Source organism: Eriocheir sinensis, chromosome 44 (assembly GCF_024679095.1).
Source record: "Eriocheir sinensis breed Jianghai 21 chromosome 44, ASM2467909v1, whole genome shotgun sequence".
In the NCBI taxonomy this organism is placed as follows: Eukaryota; Metazoa; Arthropoda; class Malacostraca; order Decapoda; family Varunidae; genus Eriocheir; species Eriocheir sinensis.
In genome coordinates, this window is record NC_066552.1 from 1947358 (window position 1) to 1969504 (window position 22147).

Genomic DNA, 22147 nt, shown 5'->3' on the forward strand with positions numbered 1-22147 from the left:
ACGAGGCTGAGTACGATAATCTGGCAACGGTGCACTTAACGTTGCCAGATTGTCGTACTCAGCCTCCTGTTTGCCGATTTCCGACCCAAAAACTGCCTCTTCGACCCCAATAACTGCCTTCATATACACTTATCGTTAAAATGGTTAAATACTTGTGTTTTTTTGGCAATAGATAAGCCTCACAAACCGATAAATGCGAGGCTCTGAGTACGATAATCTAGCATCGGTGCGCTCGCTGTCACCGCCCGATGGTTCCTTATCACAATGGGCGGCTGATTTTTTTTATTCTTTTCGTGTTTATGGGTGTGTTTATGAATGATACCCAGCCTAATTTTGCGTTTTAAGGTTGAATTTGTATATTCTATCGAGTTCGGTTATTTTTGGGGATACCTGAATGAAAAATGGAGACGCGTTCCCGGATACTAATTTATTCTTTTCATCGCTGACTTATACGTTTAAAAGTAAATAGATAAATAAATACACTAAGAAATGCATACAGAACCAATACACTTAACAAAATATTCTCCACTTCATATTTGTCTAAGCTAACATGGCCTATCAAAAATATACCTAAGTCCATATTCTGTTAACAAAATAAATAAATAAATAAATAAGGGTCTTCATTAAAAAAATATATATGTACAATCAATCCTTTGGTATTTTTTTTTTTGTACTAAAAGTTAAGTGTTCTTCTATTAAAATCAAACTTCTCATTTTCTTCTTCTTCCATTAAAATATATATGCACAGTTAATCCTTTGGTAGATCATTTTTTGTATTATAAGTTAACATGTTCTTCTATTGTAACCAAACTTATTTTCTTCTTCTTCTTCTTCCATTAAAATATATGCACAGTTAATCCTTTGGTAGATCATTTTTTGTATTATAAGTTAACATGTTCTATTGTAACCAAACATCTCATTTTCTTCTTCTTCCATTAAAATATATATGCACAGTAAAACCTGCTCCACTCAACTCTCATATCTTCCAAAATACTGCTTTTCCTCCTTTAAACATGTCTGGTTCCTTTTTATTTTGGATGGTAGCATAGATCAGCTTGTCAATGGTACATCTCACACTCTACCCAGCTCTCATATCTTCCTAAATACTGCTTTCCTCCTTTAAATATGTCTGGTTCCTCTTTATTCTGGATGGTAGCATAGATCAGCTTGTCAATGGTACATCTCACACTCTACCCAGCTCTCATATCTTCCTAAATACTGCTTTTCCTCCTTTAAATATGTCTGGTTCCTCTTTATTTTGGATGGTAGCATAGATCAGCTTGTCAATGGTACATCTTACACTCTACCCAGCTCTCATATCTTCCTAAATACTGCTTTTCCTCCTTTAAATGTCTGGTTTCTCTTTATTTTGGATGGTAGCATAGATCAGCTTGTCAATGGTACATCTTACACTCTACCCAGCTCTCATATCTTCCTAAATACTGCTTTTCCTCCTTTAAATATGTCTGGTTCCTCTTTATTCTGGATGGTAGCATAGATCAGCTTGTCAATGGTACATCTCACACACTACCCAGCTCTCATATCTTCCTAAATACTGCTTTCCTCCTTTAAATATGTCTGGTTCCTCTTTAGTTTGGATGGTAGCAGAGACTGGGGGTCGTATTTTAAAACATGTTGTCGCCCAAGTTCACATATTTGACATGGCTTTCGTAGGAGCAGCAGGCCTTTCCAGGGGTAGTTTTATGACCCTGGTGGTAATTTGACCCTTTTTCTGTGCCATGAACCTTAAAAAACACTTACGAAAAACAGATTGATCCCCTCTTTGACCTCTAGAAATAGTTGATGTGAGAAGCAATGGTGTCTTAAAATGCAGCCCTGGCTTGTTAGTAGTACATCTCACGTTCCACCCAACCACCAGGGTAGCGTCGGATGAGGTAGGTGATCACCGTGTCGTACGCCAGGGTCAGCAGCAGGAACGGAAGACTGATAAACCACCACAGAGGCCTGGGAAAGGAGGGAAAGGTTAGCCTACATATAGAGTGGAAGAATTCAAAGACTATTCCTAGAGCTCCTTTGCTATGAGACATCCATCTTTACCAACTCAAAAAACAATGGTTGCTTCAAAATTGCCTCACTTTTGTTGACTTCTGCATATTTTACTCCCCTGGTTAACCTGGTAGCAGTGACGGGCCAAATTTGTGGCTTTACCGTGTAGCACCAACGGGCCAAATTTGTGGCTTTACCGTGTAGCAGTGACGGGCCAAATTTGTGACTTTACCGTGTAGCAGCAACGGGCCAAATTTATGGCTTTACCGTGTAGCAGCGATGGGCCAAATTTGTGGCTTTACCGTGTAGCAGCGATGGGCCAAATTTGTGGCTTTACCGTGTAGCAGCGATGGGCCAAATTTGTGACTTTACCGTGTAGCAGCAACGGGCCAAATTTGTGGCTTTACCGTGTAGCAGCGATGGGCCAAATTTGTGGCTTTACCGTGTAGCAGCGATGGGCCAAATTTGTGACTTTACCGTGTAGCAGCAACGGGCCAAATTTGTGGCTTTACCGTGTAGCAGCAATGGGCCAAATTTGTGGCTTTACCGTGTAGCAGCAACGGGCCAAATTTGTGGCTTTACCGTGTAGCAGCAACGGGCCAAATTTGTGCCATGATTTAACCCCCCCAAAATAAATGATACATAAACTGATCACAAATGCTTTGATATATATTATGAAATGGTTTGTGTGAGTGATGATTTTTTCTCATTTTTCTCGCTTAGAGGGACCATTAACCCATTGAGTACGGGTGGCGATATATTTCTCTGGATGGTGTGCACGGGGAAAATTTAGACATTTAAAAGAGGTGGAAATGGTGTCTTTCTTCTTTGCAATAATTGTATATTCATTTAGTATATATGGTGGTGTAATAAAACTTCTCTCCTAATAATGATAAAAAAGTTATGACAGCTGAAAATATTGCGCATTTTCTCGTGGCCGTGACGCATCGCATGGTGGCACCCCGCTCACTCTCATGCAAGCCCACGTGCTCGCCACACTGTGCAAAATTTCTGTTTGTTTCCTTGACAATTAGATCCAGTAAATCATTATACATATATGCAAGAAAATAGTCACATTCTTGTTGCACTTCTGGGAAATTATTTGTGTTTCCCACCTGAGCACCGTCAAACTGAGGCACACTTGGTATAAAAAAATCACCACTGGTCCACTGAAAGTTTCCGTCACTAGCAGCAGCACTAGCTCTTGCACGCCCTCTTGTTTTTTTGTTTTGTTTTTGTTTTTGTTTTTTGTTTTTTTACGTCGCGGCCTATAGCACCGGTAGGCTTCTTCCCGGTGGGGCCTGATGGTCGACCCAAGGCTTCTTCCCGGTGGGGCCTGATGGTCGACCCAAGGCTTCTTCCCGGTGGGGCCTGATGGTCGACCCAAGGCTTCTTCCCGGTGGGGCCTGATGGTCGACCCAAGGCTTCTTCCCGGTGGGGCCTGATGGTCGACCCAAGGCTTCTTCCCGGTGGGGCCTGATGGTCGACCCAAGGCTTCTTCCCGGTGGGGCCTGATGGTCGACCCAAGGCTTCTTCCCGGTGGGTCCTGATGGTCGGCCCAGCCCATTCTGGCGCAGGCGAGTGTTTATAGTGGCGCCATCTTGCATTGGCTCATGCTGCCCTCCCGGAGCTCATCTTTAATCCTAGAATCTAGAGTCCGGGTTGATAGGTGGTCTTCTGGACAGCATGTGGGTAGTTTTAAGCCACTCGGCGGCGGCTGAAAAATCCCAGCTTGGTGGCACCGGGCGGGGATTGAACTCGCGTCCTCCTGAACGCGGTGCTGTTACTCTGTCGATTCAGCCACCGCCATCCGCCATCCTAGAACACGAAGAAGCACGGCCACACCTCCATCTTGAAGTACTCGGGGCAGGGGTAGGGAGAGGCTGTGAGGCAGGCGGTATATATATACATCACTATCACTGCTTCGTTGACTAATGTCTCCAAAATTGGATAGCCAGTCACTGTCACTAGTATCACTGTCAATGTCACTACCATGGCAGTCATCAGAGTCACTGTCACTTTGATTCGCCCGCGCTCTACTTCCGCTTGGAGCAGAGGAACTGCTTGACACGTCACGAGACATGACAGATGTATTCTGAACAAAAGTGGAAAATGATCTGTGGCCTTCGGTAGGGCGTGTGCTGGAGACGAATGTTTGTGTACAGATGCCAGATGCCTCCACCATTCTTCTGAGTCAAGAACTGGCGGTATATTTGAAACGTAGGGAGCGTAGAGTGTGATGATTATATATATGATCCCCGTACGGGTGGGGCGTGTGGTAGTGCACTTATATATACGATTGCCATAATCTAAGGGTTAAGAAACATGATCCCCGCTTCTATTCATTCATTCATTCATTTCATCGACGCCTGCTCCTCAGGGCCAGGGAGAGCCATCACTGGGCCCTGGTACTATGAGTGTCATTGGGCCCCTACCATTTACTCTCCCATTTTTTTCCCTCCTGGTCGGGTGACTGGCCCCCTTTGAGGCCGGGCCCCCTTTGAGACCGGGCCCTGGTGTAAAGATACCAGCTTCACCCCCCTCTCACGGGCCCTGCTGCTCCTAGGAGCTCCCACCAGGGGATGGCCACGGCAGAAGAGCTTCCAACTTTCTCTATCCAGACACTCCCTCCTTGCCTGCTCAAAGTTTCTCAAAGATCATTCCCCCCTCTCCCAAACGTACTCTTGCACCCTATTCCTCCATTTCACTGGAGGTCGTCCTCTAGCATTCCCTCCCTCTATCTCACTCACATACACCCTTCTGGTCATCTTACTCTCCTCCATTCGCTCCATGTGGCCAAACCACTTCTGTCTGTCTGTCGCTTCACTTCTTCCACCACTCCACACTTCTTCCCTTCACCCGTGACACATTCCAAAATGCTCGTACACACTTTCATTACTCATTCCATCCATTCTACTCACACCACAAGCACTCCTCAAATAACTCATTTCCACTGCCTGCACTCTAGACCTCTGACTTTCATTCTAGGCCCATGTTTCACTTGCATATTTGAGGGTTGGTACTATTACTGTATTTGTCAAATCCCTCTTTACCTCCATTCTCACACTTCTGCCTTTCATGATTCGTCCCAAAGACCCAACCACCCTTCTTCCTTGCAATGCCCTTTCTCTTATCTCTCCCTCCATACCACCATGCTTACAAATAACTGATCCAAGGTACTTAAACTCATTGACCTCCCCCATTTCTTCACCATTCAAAATTATTTTGCATTCTTTTTCACATTCAATTCCCACTCTATATGGGCATACAAAATCTACAACCTCATTTCTACTTTGCTCACAATCCATCACTTTACTTTTGTTGACATTTACTTTCAGCTTTCTCCTATTACAGACACTATCAAAAACACTGACCAAATTTTGTAGGTCACTTTCATTTTCTGCAATGAGCACCGTGTCATCAGCTGCTATTGGGTTAAGGAGTGGTTTTCCTATCTAGCCAGTCGCAGGTTCAATCCACCCATTCCGAGTCTGGATTAATTTCTTGTGTGTTTCCTAACATGCAGCGGTTATGTGGAGGTATGTGGAAAGCGGAACTAAATTGCATTACATAGATAGATTACAAATAGATTACACTCCTCACACAAGACATACAGGTATCCCTCGGTTCAGCTGGAGATCCCCCCATTAAGGAACCTACTTCAGGGGATAGATGTGCAGAGCCTTGTCCATGCCCGGGGTGTAGACGAGGAAGGCGGCCAGCGCTGTCTCGAAGAAGAGGGAGAAGTTGAGCACCATGTTCCTGAGTAAAAAAATAAATAAATAAATAAAAAATAAATAAATAAATAAAAAAAAATCTTTTCTGTTGCAATTGAGAGTAACTAACCATAAAATCAAACAAAACAAACAAAAACCTCACCCTACACACTCCCCCTCCTCCTCTTCCTTCATCCTCACATCCCCTCATCCCCTCACCTCATGCCCTGGCGCAGGAGGGAGTTCCGCCTGGTCTTGCTGACGATGAGGGTGGCCCACTGCAACACCACAATGCTCACAAAAAATGCAGAGTGGCACGTGTACTCCAGCGCCTGTCTGTCGTGGTAACTCTAGAGGAACAGGGGCGAGAAAAGACGACATGGTTAAAGTAGGGTACAGTCATGTGTCTAGGGAGGGAAAAGGAGGAAGGGGAGAGGGGAAAGGGCATAGCTGGGTGTTATCGTGATAAGTTATCACGATACTTTATCGCTGATAACAAAATCGGGTTATCAGTCATCCGCTACTTATTTAAATATATATCGGTATCTTCGTTACTTTTGTTACCAAACTAGCGATAATCGCTACTTTTTTCCGCTTCTCAGAAAAAAACGTTGTCTCCTCCCTACTGCGCATGCATGGCCCCGGCGCCCGGTGTTGTATGAAAAAAACTTCGGTATATGAAACATCTTCGGTGAAGAGATTTCATACTTTGATCATCAACATTAAAACACTAGGTTATTTTTTAATGTTAGACTCAAAAATCAATATATCAAAGAGAAAAATCATTTAACTTTGCCCCAAAAATGATTATTCACTGCCTCAAATTTGATATTCCATATTCGTTTGTGAGCATGCCATGATAGTGAAGGCACGGTCGTTGTGTTATTTGGTGTCCCATCGTCAAAATCTGGCGCTTTTGTTTACAAACACTGGTCTCTCGTGAACTGCGCATGTTCAGACCAGTAAGCGGAGCCCTGTACAGTCTCACAAAGCATTTTAACACATTAAGAGTAGTTGCTGGAAGGCTGAATCAGACATACAGTACCACCATCCTCCCTGTTTCTAGAACAATACTCTGTACATATAAATACAACTCGTACGGTGTCGTTCTAGAAACAGCGAGGATGGTGGTAGTGGTACTGTATGTCTGATTCAGCCTTCCAGCAACTCTTAATTACGGTTAAAAAGCTTTGTGAGACTGTACAGGTCTACGCTTGCTGGTCTGAGCATGCGCAGTTCACGAGAGACCAGAATTTGTAAACAATAGCGCCAGCTTTTGATGGTTGGGACGCCAAATAACACAACACCGGTTCAGGCGTTTCTAGTATTACCGTCCATATGTACGTGTCAACGTGTGGTTTTTAGGTTTTGTAAGTCTTCTAAAATACAGATAATGAAAATTTGAATTCATCTGTGTTTTTTATTTAAAATATCAATATGGTATCGTTTTCGCCTATCGGACTTATCGCTAGCTAGTATCGGAATTGTGGATTAATATCGGGTATCGGTTATCGGTTATTGCCTATATTTGAGTTTCTAGTTAACGAATATCGGTTATCACCGATAAGGTTTCCCATTATCAGTTATCGGTTATCGGGAATAAGGTTTTCTGTTATAGTGCCCAGCTATGGGAAAGGGGATGAGAAAAGATGACATGGTTAAAGTATGGTTATGTGTCTAGGGAGGGAAAAGGAGGAAGGGGAGAGGGAGAGAGAGTACTGATTATGGGAGAAGTTTACAAGATGATTTTGGGTGAAGATAGTGTATGGTTGAGTGGTTACGTTACGTGGTTAAGTGAGGAAGGGGAAAGGAGGAGAGAGTACTGATTATGGGAGAAGGTTACAAGATGATTTTAGGTGAAGAGAGTGTATGGTTAAGTGACCCTTTCTACTCCCTCCTTATACCTACTCCCTACCACTACCCTCTCCTGGTTATAATGTATCTAGGGAGGGAAAAGGAGGAAGGGGAGAGGAGGAAAGAGTACCGACTATGGGAGAAAGTTGCAAGATGATTCTGGGTGAAGATACTGTATGGTTAAGTGACCCTTTCTACTCCCTCCTTATACCTACTCCCTACCACTACCCTCTCCTGGTTATAATGTATCTAGGGAGGGAAAAGGAGGAAGGGGAGAGGAGGAGAGAGTACCGACTATGGGAGGTTACAAGATGATTTTAGGTGAAGACAGTATATGGTTAAGTGACCCTTTGTACTCTCTCCTTATACCTACTCCCTACTACCCTCTCCTCATCCACCCCTATTCTTAAGCCCCTGATAGCTCCTTCCTCATACCCTCTACTCTCTCCATAAAACTCCTTAATACTCCTCTTAGCTACTCCCTTCCGCTCCTTTTTTTTCTTCTTTACAGCAGAGGAGTCAGTTCAAGGGCATAAAAAAAGGAAACAAATGTGAAAAAAAAGCCTGCTACTCACTGCTCCTAAAAAGGGTTAGAGGAGTGGTCAAAAGATAGGTCAATTACTTCTATTACTACTACTACTACTACTACTACTACTACTACTACTACCACTACTCCTACTACTCCCACTCACCCACTCCTGCCCATACGAGTCCTCCATATCGTTGACGGTCTTGGAGTACCATCGTTTGTGGGAACCCAGGAGCTTGTCGGGCAGGAAGCCATTCTCCGCCATGACCACGAAGTAGGCGAAGAAGCCCGCCAGCGCCTGGATCACCCCGAGCTGCCCGTACGCCATGGAGAGGAGCCTTGGGGTGGGAGGGAGGGAGGGAGGGCTGTGTGAGTTAGTTGTCATTCCGTGTTTTCTTTTCTCACGTCGACGAAAACAGAAAAAAAGCGCACACACACACACACACACACACACACACACAAAAAAAAAAAAAAAAAAGTATGAAAAGAATGAAAAACAGATGTCAAGGTTCCAGTGTTGGGTGCTGTAATCGGAAGGGATAACAAACAGCAAGATAAATGGTTAGACACCAGTTTACTTTAAATAAAGTAGAAAACCCCAAAACAGCCTCACAATCTGAAGTCTCCAACACGAAGGCTTCAGCATGCCGGACTCAGCAATGACCCGTTGCACGGCTTCTTCCTCTTCTGGGCGTCTCGTCCTTTGAGTGGCAATGACAAGGCAGCACATCTTCATCCTTGAAGTGGTGTAGACGTGGTGGACGAGGGAGGTGCAGGAGGAGAAAGTGCGTCAGGTTCACAGCAGTAACAGGAGTCCAGGGCGTGGAGAGGAGAGAGGTAAGGCACCCAGAACGACCCCACGGTATCTGAGTTAACCCGAGTGAGAGCAGGGCTTGGGAACCGGAGTAGAATCAAGTGTTCAGGGCGAGGCTCGGCCGCTGTCTGACGAGGAAGGCGCTGGCGGTCACCAAGTCGCCTCCCATAGCGGGTTGAGAAGCCTTGGTAGTTCCGTCGACCGGGGCGTCAAACGGCGTCAGGCAAACGAGCAGCGGTAGTGAAGCAGGTGGTTCGCTGCACCTCAGTAGTTGAACAGCTTCGAACGACAAGATGCGGGCGGGTGGCAGGAGTGCCCCAGTCGTTCACCCGCTAAGTTGGTAGTTGCCCTCACAACAGATAACAAAAAAAGTAAAATGTTGTTCTATACGTTTGTTTGTTTACCTTTGTACCACCAATTTGGTGTGTATATTGAAGTTGATATGTCTAAATTTTGGATGCAGAGGTCTGGCTATTTATATAAAGTTAATATAAGCAGCATGACGGAGGAAACAGCCCCATCCCTCCCTTAACCCCTTGACTGTGGATTTCCTTGAAGAAGACATCACCAAGCTACAGGAATGGAACAAAGAGTGGCTGCTACAATTCAATGAAGAAAAATGTAAAGTCATGCATCTTGGGAGGGATATCCAGCATACCAATACCACATGGGAAACACTCCACTATCCACCACAGAGGCAGAGAAAGACCTGGAAGTGTATGTTACCAGGCTACCAGTGAAGGGATATCCAGCATACCAATGCCACATGGGAAACACTCCACTATCCACCACAGAGGCAGAGAAAGACCTGGAAGTGTATGTTACCAGGCTACCAGTGAAGGGATATCCAGCACACCAATACCACATGGGAAACACTCCACTATCCACCACAGAGGCAGAGAAAGACCTGGAAGTGTATGTTACCAGGCTACCAGTGAAGGGATATCCAGCACACCAATACCACATGGGAAACACTCCACTATCCACCACAGAGGCAGAGAAAGACCTGGGAGTGTATGTTACCAGGCTACCAGTGAAGGGATATCCAGCACACCAATACCACATGGGAAACACTCCACTATCCACCACAGAGGCAGAGAAAGACCTGGAAGTGTATGTTACCAGGCTACCAGTGAAGGGATATCCAGCACACCAATACCACATGGGAAACACTCCACTATCCACCACAGAGGCAGAGAAAGACCTGGGAGTGTATGTTACCAGGCTACCAGTGAAGGGATATCCAGCACACCAATACCACATGGGAAACACTCCACTATCCACCACAGAGGCAGAGAAAGACCTGGGAGTGTATGTTACCAGGCTACCAGTGAAGGGATATCCAGCACACCAATACCACATGGGAAACACTCCACTATCCACCACAGAGGCAGAGAAGGACCTGGGACTATATGTTACCAGGCTACCAGTGAAGGGATATCCAGCATACCAATACCACGTGGAAAACACTCCACTATCCACCACGGAGGCAGAGAAAGACCTGGGACTATATGTTACAAGGCTACCAGTGAAGGGATATCCAGCATACCAATACCACATGGGAAACACTCCACTATCTACCACGGAGGCAGAGAAGGACCTGTGACTATATGTTACCAGGCTACCAGTGAAGGGATATCCAGCACACCAATACCACATGGGAAACACTCCACTATCTACCACGGAGGCAGAGAAGGACCTGTGACTATATGTTACAAGGCTACCAGTGAAGGGATATCCAGCACACCAATACCACATGGGAAACACTCCACTATCTACCACGGAGGCAGAGAAAGACCTGGGACTATATGTTACCAGGCTACCAGTGAAGGGATATCCAGCACACCAATACCACATGGGAAACACTCCACTATCTACCACGGAGGCAGAGAAAGACCTGGGACTATATGTTACCAGGCTACCAGTGAAGGGATATCCAGCATACCAATACCACATGGGAAACACTCCACTATCCACCACGGAGGCAGAGAAAGACCTGGGACTATATGTTACCAGGCTACCAGTGAAGGGATATCCAGCATACCAATACCACATGGGAAACACTCCACTATCTACCACGGAGGCAGAGAAGGACCTGGGACTATATGTTACCAGGCTACCAGTGAAGGTCAAATCTGTGCCAATTGCAGTGGACGGATTAAGAAGACCGTTCGTGTATGTATTTGTACCTCGAGTTGACGAGCTTGTCCTTCACTGGGTCCCGGGGTTCCTGCTTCATAATGTCCGACTCAGCTTCCTCGTAGGCTAAGGAGATGGCCGGCAGCTGTGAGGGAATGGACAAAACTTTAGTCTCAGCCGATAGAGGAGCAATGTTTATCTAGCTTGTAGTATTAGAGGGGGCAGGCAGCTGTGATGAATTGAATAAAACTTAAGTCTGTGTATATACTGAAAGCGTAAGGTTTGTAAAGTCTGGGGCATACGCTATAGCTGAAGGTCGCTGCAGTGCTCATTTCCATTGTATTGGCCTTTTCACCCTGTCGTGGTTAAGCTGTCCGGTGCAATTGGCATGGATTTGGCTTTGAATAGTGATGGTTGCAAGTGGTAAAAGGGAATGGACGATGATGGAAAAAGTATGTAGTTTCGCCTAAATCCACTCATTCTTACCCACTACCCTTGTACCCACCACTCACCAACTCAGCCCCAAATCAATGCAGAAAATTTAGTTATGTTTCCAAGCAGTAAGAAGGTATGGACGGAGATGAAAATATTAAATAGTTTGGGCTAAATCTACGCGCTCTTACCCACAATTAGTCTACCCACCACTCACCAACTCAGCCCCAAATCAATACAGAAAATTTAGTGATGTTTCCAAGCAGTAAGAAGGAACGGACCGAGATGAAAATATTAAATAGTTTGGGCTGAATCTACGCACTCTTACCCACAATTAGTCTACCCACCACTCACCAACTCAGCCTCAAATCAATACAGAAAATTTAGTGATGTTTCCAAGCAGTAAGAAGGAATGGATGATGATAAAAACAATAAATAGTTTGGGTTAAATCAACTCACTTTTACCCACAAACCCTGTACCCACCACTCACCAACTCAGCCCCAAATCAATACAGAAAATTTAGTGATGTTTCCAAGCAGTAAGAAGAAATGGATGATGATAAAAATAATAAATAGTTTGGGTTAAATCAACTCACTCTTACCCACAAACCCTGTACCCACCACTCACCAACTCAGCCCCAGATCAATACAGAAAATAGTGATGTTTCCAAGCAGTAAGAAGGAATGGATGATGATAAAAACAATAAATAGTTTGGGCTAAATCAACTCACTCTTACCCACAAACCCTGTACCCACCACTCACCAAGTCAGTCCCGAGATCAATACACAGGATAGTGACAGTTCCGAGGGGCAGCGGTGCACGGGCCATCACAAAGAAGAGGAAGGGCGCCAACTCTGCTACCTTCGACGTCAGGGTGTAGAGGATGGATTTCTTGAGGTTGTCGAAGATGATCCGCCCCTCTTCTACGCCTCGGACGATGGACGAGAAGTTGTCGTCTATTAGGACCAGATCAGCAGCTTCCTTGGCGACCTCCGTGCCCGAAATCCCCATGGCGACACCTGTGGATGAGTTGATGATGATTTTTTTTCCATTAAAGTACGCAGCTCAAAAATAATAATAATAATAATAATAAAAAAAATGCTAATCGCTATACCCCCATGAAAAGTAGTTTAGAGGAGTGGCCAAAAGAGAGGTCAATTTCAGGATGATGAGGAAATGTGAGAGAGTCAATACACTGGTTAACTCATGCATAAGGAAATGGTATAACATGGGTAGTGATGTTAGCGAGTGAATGCCTGATAGAAAATGGTTGTCTGAGATATTTATGTAAATCTAAACACATTTTTTCTCCTCCTCCTCCTCCTCCTCTTCTTCTTCTTCTTCCTCCTCCTCCTTTTCTGACCCTAAGATGAGGAGAATAGAGAAAGAGTAGAATGGAAAAGTGGAAAGACTAAATTACACACACACACACACACACACACACACACACACACATTCATTCTTCTCTCATTCTGCTTCCTCTTACTCCTCCACCTTTGCTATACTCTTCTTCTCCTCCTCCTCCTCCTCCTTCTCTTTTCTCCACCTACAAACACACACACACACACACAAACATTAATCCTCATTCTCTCATTCTTCTTTCTTTTACTCCTCCTCTTCCTCCTCCTCCTTCACCCACCTACACAAACACACACACACACATTACTCCTCATTCTCTCATTTTTCTTCCTCCTCCTCCTCCTCCTCCTCCTCCTCCTCCTCCTTCACCTACCAATATCAGCCTGTTTGAGGGCGGGGGCGTCATTCACCCCATCTCCGGTCACAGCGACGATGGTACCAAGTTTCTGGAAGCCTTCGACCACCAAGAGCTTCTGCTGCGGGGACGTCCGGGCAAACACAATCTCTCGGTGAACCAACAGCACCTTCGCTAAGTCCTCTGGGGTCATACGCGCTAGGTCACTGCCGCATAGGACGACCGCCGTGGCCAGTTTAGGGTCAACTTTTGCGATGGGGATGTTGAGTCTCCTTGCGATGTCCTCCACGGTTTCGCTGTCCGGAGAAATGATTCCAACTTTTCGAGCGATGGCTTTAGCGGTTATGGGGTGGTCGCCAGTTACCATGACGATCTGTATCCCTGCGGCACGGCACTGTGTAATGGCTGCCGGCACGTTGGGTCTCGGGGGATCGATGAGTGACGTGAGGCCGATGAAACGAAAACCGCGAGTCGGGAAGTTCATGTCCTCGGCACGGAAAACGTACGTCGAAGGGAAGTGTTTGGATGGTAGGTAATAGTCACAGAAGCCTAGGACTCTCTCGCCGAAACCTCCTAGTGTCTCATGTGTGGTTTCAAAGGCGTCGCGGAAGTGGTCGTTGATGCGTTTCTCCTCGCCGTGAAGCAGAACGGTCGTGCAGGCCTCGAATATGACCTCTGGCGCGCCCTTCATCACGAGTAGAAAATGCGCGTTCTTCCGGTTGGCGACTCGATAGATGCAGAGATGATAACGGTTGAACGATGTGAACGCAACCTCACACACCTTCTCATACGACCCCCGAATCTCATCCAAAGTCCCAAACGCCATTTCCACCCACTTGATCAGGGCTGCCTCTGAACCGTCGCCTATCACCCCTCGTCGCATCACCGGCACCTCATCCCCATCCTTGAACACGGCGTTGGTGCATAGGGTGGCAGTGCGAGCTAGAACCCTCACACTCTTGGGCAGGTCCTCGATGACAGGCGCTGTGTAGATGTCCGAGAAGTCCACCGTTTCGACCTGCATATCAACCCACAGGTGCGCCACTGTCATGCGATTCTGGGTGAGCGTTCCAGTTTTGTCGGTGCAGATGACGGATATGGACCCGAGAGTTTCGACGGCCTCCAGGTTTTTGATGAGGCAGTTCTCGAGGGCCATGCGTTTAGCCGCCAGGGATAGACAGACGGCCACAGTGACGAGTAGGCCTTCGGGGATGTTTGCGACGAAGATTCCGACCAGGAACACGAAGGCGTCCAGCCATGCATAACCTGTGGGAGAGGCGACAGGTGTGCTTGTAACTGAGGTACGTTCACTTCTTCTCGCTATGTAAGATCAGAATACTGAGAGGTGTCTGAAGTGGGGTCTATTATTTCCTCTCTCTTAATAAAACCACTAAAAATGTCCAATGCCTTGAGGGAAAGTAAGAATGTAAACGAAAAAGAAAGAGAGCAAAGAAGATGAAAAAAGAAGCAGAATGAAGAAAAGAAGAAAACTAAAAACAAACAGAAGAAGGGAAAAGAGGAAGAAAAAGATAAAGAAAAAGAAGAAGCAGAAGGAAAAAGGAAGAAAAACTAAAAACAAACATAAGAGAGAAAGAGAAGAAAAAGAAGAAGAGGCAGAGGGAAGAAAGGAAGAAAAGCTAAAAAGAAAACAGAAAAAGAGAGAAAAACAAGAAGAACGAAGAAGAAACAGAAGAAAAATTAAACAAACAAACGACTGAAGAGAGAAAGAGAAGAAAAAGAAGAAAACATAAAAGCAGAAGGAAGAAAAGAGGAAAACTAAAAAGCAAACAAAAAAAAGAGAGAAAAAAAAGAAAGACAAAACAGAAGAACTAACAAAGCATCTCCATCCATCATCCACCATCGACATCAACACGCACCCATCACCATCGCCATTATGAGAAGAGCGACGCCCTGGACGACGGACACAACGGTGATGATGGAGATGAAGTGGTCGATCTCCTTGGCGAGTGGCGTCTTCTGGGGTGTGATGACGGTGGCCAGCGCGGCAATTTGACCCATCATCGTAGCGTCCCCTGTCTTGAGAACCACTCCCACGGCCATCCCTGTGATATGTGCATGAGTTTAAGATTGACAAATAAACTGGCAGGGGAATATTATCAAACATTTTAGGGCTTACTGTAGTGGACCTGCCCATTACGGTGCATGTGTGTGTGTTTAACCCGGTAGCAGCGGGGATCATGTTTCTTAATGGTCCCTCTAAGCGAGAAAAATGAGAAAAAATCATCACTCACACATTTCATAATATATATCAAAGCATTTGTGATCAGTTTATGTATCATCTATTTGGGGGGGTTTATATCACGGCACAAATTTGGCCCGTCGCTGCTACCAGGTTAAGATAGACAAAGAAGGTGTATGTATATCTCTTAGGTCTATACATTAACCCCTTGACTGTGGATTTCCTACAAGAAGACATCACCAAGTGGTTTATTAGTTTACCTTCGACAGCATTTGTGGAGTAGAAAGCAATATTAGTGGCCTCGAGAAGACTCTCCGAAGTGGTGGTCAGCGTGAGGGCCTGTGGAACGGACTCTCCTGTCAGTGGGGAGTTGTCCACCTGGGAAGGAACAACAGATGGGATAACTGCCAATGAGGAAAGTATCAAGGCATCTCTCCATCCGAAATTGACCTCTCTTACAACCTCTCGTTTTTTTTTAATCTAGTTTAGTCTTGCATACAAATCCTTCTGTTTTCTTTGGTCAGAGAAGCGTCACACACATACACAAATTAACATACATAACAGACACACACATACACAAATTAACGTACATAACAGACACACACATACACACACACACAACCAAGAACACCACACCTCCGTACCTTAAACCCGCTGACCTCAATGACGCGGATGTCTGCCGGGATGCGATCGCCGGCCCGAACCTTGACCACATCCCCAACACATAGCATCTTCGTGTCAATGATGAACTCCTCACCATCGCGTCGCACAATGGTTTGCTAATGGTGACGAGGGGATGGTGAAGATGATGGTGAGATTTCTTTTTGTATAGTGATAAGGGAGATGAGTTGATAGCTATGAAAATTATGTTAGAGGTATGGTAGGCTGTTTTTTATGTTATTATTGACGAAAGAAAAATTAGAAACAAAAAATAACAAAAATAATGAACATAAGTAAACAAATAAAGAAATAAATGAAAAAATAAAAAAGGCAAGGTTAGACTCATCCTTACAAACACACACACACACACACTAAAAAAAAAAATAGACAAACAATCAAATAAAATAATATAAAACTGAAAACTAAATAAAGGTCGAGGGTCATTACCAGCGGGACCATTTTCATGAAGGACTCCATGACCTTTGAACTCTTCTGCTCCTGCATGAAGCTGAAGGCAGCCGAGACCAGCTCCACCCCCGCCAACACCACACCCAGGTACAGCTGTGAAGGGAGGCCCGCGTCACTACAGCTGCACACACACACACACACACACACACACACACACAAAGGCCAGTCAACCATTTCACCACAGCCTCACAAACACAAAAAAAGGAAAGTTTGTTTAAAAGCCCCCAAACCAGCATTATAAATATATCCCCCCCCCAAAAAAAAAGAAGTGGCAAGGATAAAGCAGAAACAGATCTCTAACCTATAGTCTACTGTCGGGAAAATTTAAACTTCGCCCCGTCATTTCCACTCTCTGTTTATGTGTTATAGGACGTAACGCGGGACTTAACGCACAGACCCGACTGGCGCACAGACCCTCTAGTACTCTAAGGAAGTGAGCAAAAACAGACATGCTCAGTTTTCCTTATAAAACATTCCTTAATCAGATTTTGAGAATGTTCAGAGTAAAGTCATTCATTCCACCACATGTACACATAAACACATTAACAGTGGACAAGAAACTGCCAAATTTAACCCGGTAGCAGCAGGGATCATGTTTCTTAATGGTCCCTCCAAGCGAGAAAAATGAGAAAAAGTCACCCCTCACACAAACCATTTCATAATATATATCGAAGGACTTGTGATCAGATTATGTATCATCTATTTGGGGGGGTTATATCATTGCGCTGTTACATGGTAAAGCCACAAATTTGGCCCGTCGCTGCTACCAGGTTAAATAAAGACTCAACCCAACAAATACAATACATTATACAGAAACATTAAATGACTTCGATTTATAAAGATGGAAGAGAAGAGAAGAAAAGGAGTTTTATACATCTTTATTTACAAAGAGTGGAGATGGTTTATAAAATCCTAAAAAGAGACATTCTAACACCCTACTATCACAATAAGACTATGATTTCAAGACTGCCAAATGTACATGTGAAAAAAAAAGTTAATAAAAGCAGTACACGAAACCATTTGAAAGCGAATAAATATGAATCACAAAAAAGTGGAATGTCAGTTTAATAGTGTGCAAAAACAATCATTATTCACCACTTAAAAATAATAATAACAGCAATAATAATAATAATAATAATAATAATAATAATAATAATAATAATAATAATGACGTTTATACATCACAGAGAAATATATACAAGTAGGAGACAGAGAAAAGACATCAATAGCTTTAACATTATTCTTAATAAATCTTACCTGTACCTACTACATACCTATAGGAACACAAACCTGGCTAAATAATGATAATAATAATGATAATGATAAATGATGATGATAACAATACTGCTACTACTACTAATAATAATAATGATAATAACTGAACTATGAACCTAAACCAACACTATAGCCAAATAAGACTACAACACGACCACCACCACTTATATATTAAATGCTTCACTTTCCTTCTGTCTCCCTTCTCTTCTTCCCTTCCTCCATTACTTGACTCAGACAATATTAACACCCCCGCCACTCACATACTCCATCCTCCTGTCCTGCTGCAGGATGGAGATGCCGTACGCGAGGAGGCAGAGCGCGGTGGCCGCCCACAGCATGAGGGAGAACCCTTTGACCAGCTGCTGGAGGAAGATGACCAAGCCGGGCGCGCGCTTGACCGGAGTCAGTCTGTTCGGACCGTCTCTTTCCAGCCTGGCGTTTGCTTCAGCTTGCGAGAGGCCCTGATGGAGAAAAAGGAAAAGATAACGGCCATTATATTTGGCTGGCGTACACTCGACGCGCCGATGTCTCGTTTCATACAGTGAACCAACTGTTCTTCATTGGTTGCCCGCGGCAACCACTTCCCGCGACTCACCACACACAGGTGGGAGTGTTGAACGCGCCTATTGCCCCCGTGAAAACCCAGTGTTTAACCCCCGCTAAGGGTCACTAAAAGAATCAATCAATCAATCAAGGGCCTGTGCCCCGCCCCGGGGACACACGGGTCCTTACCCACCGCGGGCTCAAGGGACAGCGCCACGGAAATGAGACGCCATGGTTCATGAGGCGGCGCTCCTCGAGAGTTTGTATTGTCTCCCTCCCCCCGGGCACTCACCACCGCCGGGTCCACCCCCAGCCTGGCGCACAGCTGCTCCAGGGGCACGAGGTGGTCGTCGCGGTGCGGCTCCCTCTTCAGGGACTCAATGTTTCTTTTAGCCTTCCGCCGCGCCATGGCGGGCCACTACTGGCCGGGTGTTTTAAAGGAAACTCGCCGCGTGCCGCCGCCCCCTCCACGAGCCGACGGTCAACTGTTTACGTTATTACCTCTCGGACGTTTGTTGATGGTTGCGAATTCGATTAAGATAAATAAATAGAACAGTAAATAGTAGAGAATAATATAGATGAATTCTAATAATATAAATGAAAGAATACCAAGTATATTTTTGTTCCTTGTGACACGGTAAAACGGTCGATATGAAATTTTGTTGCCATAGTTTGATAGAAATAATTCCGCACTCTTATTTAAACACCACAAAAAAATTTCCTAATATTTCTGCATTTTTGTAGCTATTAAAATTTATGAAATCAGTCATTTGAGTAGCCTAACCTTATGCTGGTCACCTAATTCATAATAAATAGCCTAAATCTATATTCAAACGAGTCTCTTGGATATCTTGGGTAGGTTAACGCACCCCCCCTCCCCTTACCATACACTTTCCATCACTTTCACAATATTACAGAGAGCCACTCAATAGCATAGGCGAGTTATATTAGAAATTACATTAGATTACCATTACAAGCTTTACTTTCTTTTATTGACTTAACTGAAAACTTCGTAGGCTATCCCGTAGAGTTTATAGTGTGACGTTTTCGTTTCTGAAGTTACGAAGTAGATAAATATTTAAAATGTTTGGTCGTAATTGTAATAGTAAGGTTGAAGGGTAAGTCTTGTTTTTAATGTCAGCGAAATCAACGATAAGAAAAATAACAATAACAATAACAAGGAAAACATCAACAACAACAGAAGCAAACAAAAACGACAAAATAACAAACTAGTAACACAAAACCATGACAAACAAACACAAAAACACAAAATATAAGTAAGTAGAAAGCCATGCAAACAAAGATCATGTGTGTAAGTTAGTCTATCTACAAAATTAATAAACGTTAAAATTATTAGTAAAAAACACAAGCTCTATAAAATAATGACGTGGGTGTTACAATGAGATCTTAAAACTAATAATTATGACTGTGAAAAATAAATCTAATGATGTGAGTTTACAGATTACTACTTCTACTACTACTACTACTACTACTTCTACTACAACGATCAATATATGTCAACTTCTTACGTACATTATCTCAACAACAACACTCATTACTACTACTACTACTACTACTACTACCACTACTACTACTACTCAGCCCTCACAAGCCCCCCAGGGAAGTCTCGTAACCCCGGGGGAGCGGGAGAGAAAAGTGAGCACCCACAGCCAAATGGACCAAGGCACACCACAACATACCCTGGGCCAGCGGGCGGCTGTCCCCCACACACCACGGGGCAGGCGCTGCTGGGGGTGCTGGTGGTGGTGGTGATGGCGTGGTGGTGGTGGTGGTGGTGATGTGTGGGAACAGCGGGGGAAGGGTGAGGAGCGGGGTGGGTGTGTTGGGGTCTGGGGAGGCTGGGGGAGGGGGTGGGACGGGATGGGAGGTAAAGGTGGAGGTGGGAGCGTAGGGGTGCAGGGGTGGGGAGGTGTGGGCGTAGAGGAAGGTGTTGGGGAGGGAGGCGGAGGTGGGGAGGTGCGGGGGGAGGGGGTGGGGGGTCAGGTAGGGGAAGGGGGCGTGGGTGGGGAGCAGGGAGGTGCTGTGAGAGGCGGGGAAGGGGGTGAGGGGGCCGCAGGCCCACGGGATGGGGCAATGGGGGGGCGGGGCTTGCATGGCTGCGGGCTTCTTACGGGGCAGGCAGCTCCCGCACAGTCCCTGGTCCGCCGCCCCTCGCCAATACTCCTCCAGTTCCTCCAGGGGGCGGCCCCGGGTCTCGGGCAGCAGCAGGGCAAAGGCGGCCAGCAGGAGGCAGCCGCCGCCGTAGCCCCAGCAGGAGACGGTGAACTCGCGGTCCGTGGCAGGGGCCATGAAGGTGAGGCCGAACTGTGCGGCGCAGAGCACGGCGTTGGCCAGGCCCGAGCCCAGGCCGCGCACAGGGCCCGGCAGCAGCTCGGAGACCATGAGGCTGGCCACGGGGCCCACGCCGCCGCCGTAGCAGGCCACGAACACCACCGTAAACACGAAGGGCGTGCCCTGGGGCCAGAAGTGGCCGCCGGGCGAGGCGTAGTAGTTGGCCAGCACCACCATGGCGGCGGCGGCGGTGAGGGCGGCGCGGGACAGCACGGCGCGCCGCTGGAAGCGTCGCAGCAGGACGCAACAGCCCGCCAGGTTGGCGGCCACGCGCACGGCGCCTACTGCCGCGCTGCCCCACAGTGGGGACAGCCCCACGGCGCCCCCAGACAGCACGCGGTTCAGCGTCAGCACCAGCACCATCTGGCCGGTGCTCTCCTTCAGCAGCACCAGCGTCAGCGCCGCCAGCACCGGCAGCAAAAACCGCGGGTGTCGCAGCAGCAGCGCGGGGAAGCCACTGTCTTTGTGGCCGTCCAGCTGCAGGGCGAGGAGCTCCTTCTCCACGCCGGCGGCGGCGGGGCGCAGCGTGGCCAGCACGGCGCGCGCCTCCTCCAGGCGGCCGTGGTGCAGCAGCCAGGCGGGGGACTCCGGCACGAGGGCCACGGCCAGGGCGGTGGGCAGCAGCAGGCAGGGCGGTACCAGCAGCACCACCGTGGACCAGTGCAGCGCCGCCGCCAGCAGGTAGGCCAGCAGAAAACCCAGCGAGAAGGCGGCCTCGGGCAGGGCGCCCACAAGGTCCCGCCGCCGCGCCTCCACCACCTCGCAGGGGTACACGTACACGCACAGGCCGCCGCCCGCCACCAGCACGCCCTGGGGGGGGGGGGGGGGGAGAGGCGGCCCGGAGGTAATGTGACGTTGGCTGTATAAGTAACAGTGCCGTCACAACACACACGCACACACACACGCACACACACACACACACACGCTCACCTGCAGGGCGCGGAGGGCTATGAGGGAGGGCGCGTGGGGCGTGGCGAGGGGCAGCAGCAGCCAGGCCAGGGCCAGCGCGGGCAGCAGCAGCAGCAGCAGGCGGCGCGGCCCCAGCACCTGCAGCAGCACCCCGCCCACCACAGACCCGGGGATCGAACCCAGGTACACCACGCTCCCTGCAACACCAACACCACCACTGTCATCACCACCATTGCCATCACCACTCTCATCACCACCACTATCATCACCACCATCAGTGTGATCACCATTATTGTTGTCATCACGCTTCCTTCAACACCAGTATTGTCATCACCATCATCACCACTCTCACCACTCTTATTATCACCATTGTCACCTGCCGAAATAAGAGGAGGGAGAGCGAGGTGAAGACAGATAGATAGAAAGATATTTAGATAGACAACATATAATGAGAAGACGAAAAAGAAAGAAAAGACGAGGCACCACAACAGCAACCACGAAAGAAGAAGAAGAAGAAGAAGAAGAAGAAAAACA

At 46.6% G+C, this 22147-nt stretch overlaps 2 protein-coding genes across 4 annotated transcripts in view; both read right to left on the reverse strand.

The window, feature by feature from the left end:
- Nucleotides 1–713: 713 nt before the first annotated feature.
- LOC126980271 (sodium/potassium-transporting ATPase subunit alpha-like) lies at nucleotides 714–20231 on the reverse strand. Of its 3 annotated transcripts, none has more exons than XM_050829971.1 (13): nucleotides 20053–20231; nucleotides 18070–18270; nucleotides 16514–16627; nucleotides 16051–16185; nucleotides 15667–15784; nucleotides 15084–15269; nucleotides 13225–14472; nucleotides 12255–12511; nucleotides 11110–11204; nucleotides 8270–8444; nucleotides 5943–6073; nucleotides 5668–5769; nucleotides 714–1965 (listed from the first exon to the last, which is right to left on the reverse strand). In XM_050829971.1, exons 2-13 carry the CDS (start codon nucleotides 18145–18147, stop codon nucleotides 1845–1847), a joined length of 2760 nt encoding a protein of 919 aa, XP_050685928.1. In that variant the 5' UTR covers nucleotides 18148–18270; nucleotides 20053–20231; the 3' UTR covers nucleotides 714–1844. The 3 variants fall into 3 exon arrangements, with proteins under 3 accessions (XP_050685928.1, XP_050685927.1, XP_050685926.1); XM_050829970.1 differs by lacking the exon at nucleotides 20053–20231 and adding an exon at nucleotides 18645–18950 and having other exon boundaries at nucleotides 5668–5731; XM_050829969.1 differs by lacking the exon at nucleotides 20053–20231 and adding an exon at nucleotides 18645–18944.
- A 121-nt stretch (nucleotides 20232–20352) lies between these two features.
- The window catches only part of LOC126980622 (facilitated trehalose transporter Tret1-like), an 8722-nt gene continuing 6927 nt past the window's right edge, over nucleotides 20353–22147 (reverse strand). Inside the window, exons 3-5 of the mRNA XM_050830724.1 lie at nucleotides 21635–21810; nucleotides 20485–21514; nucleotides 20353–20393 (exon numbers count right to left, since the gene is read on the reverse strand). Of these exons, the coding sequence (XP_050686681.1) occupies nucleotides 20353–20393; nucleotides 20485–21514; nucleotides 21635–21810 (1247 nt within the window). The remainder of the gene's footprint in view (nucleotides 20394–20484; nucleotides 21515–21634; nucleotides 21811–22147) is intronic.

What these genes read in the sequence shown, in the direction of transcription:
- LOC126980271 (XM_050829969.1), bottom strand. Translation starts at nt 18,761, where the DNA reads ATGGCGCGGCGGAAGGCTAAAAGAAACATTGAGTCCCTGAAGAGGGAG. An exon ending in TTGATCTCGGGACTGACTTG is followed by an intron (nt 11,205 to 12,254) that starts GTGAGTGGTGGG and finishes ATTCCCTCACAG; the next exon opens with CTGCCGGCCATCTCCTTAGC. An exon ending in CTCCTGCGCCAGGGCATGAG is followed by an intron (nt 5,770 to 5,942) that starts GTGAGGGGATGA and finishes TTTTTTACTCAG; the next exon opens with GAACATGGTGCTCAACTTCT.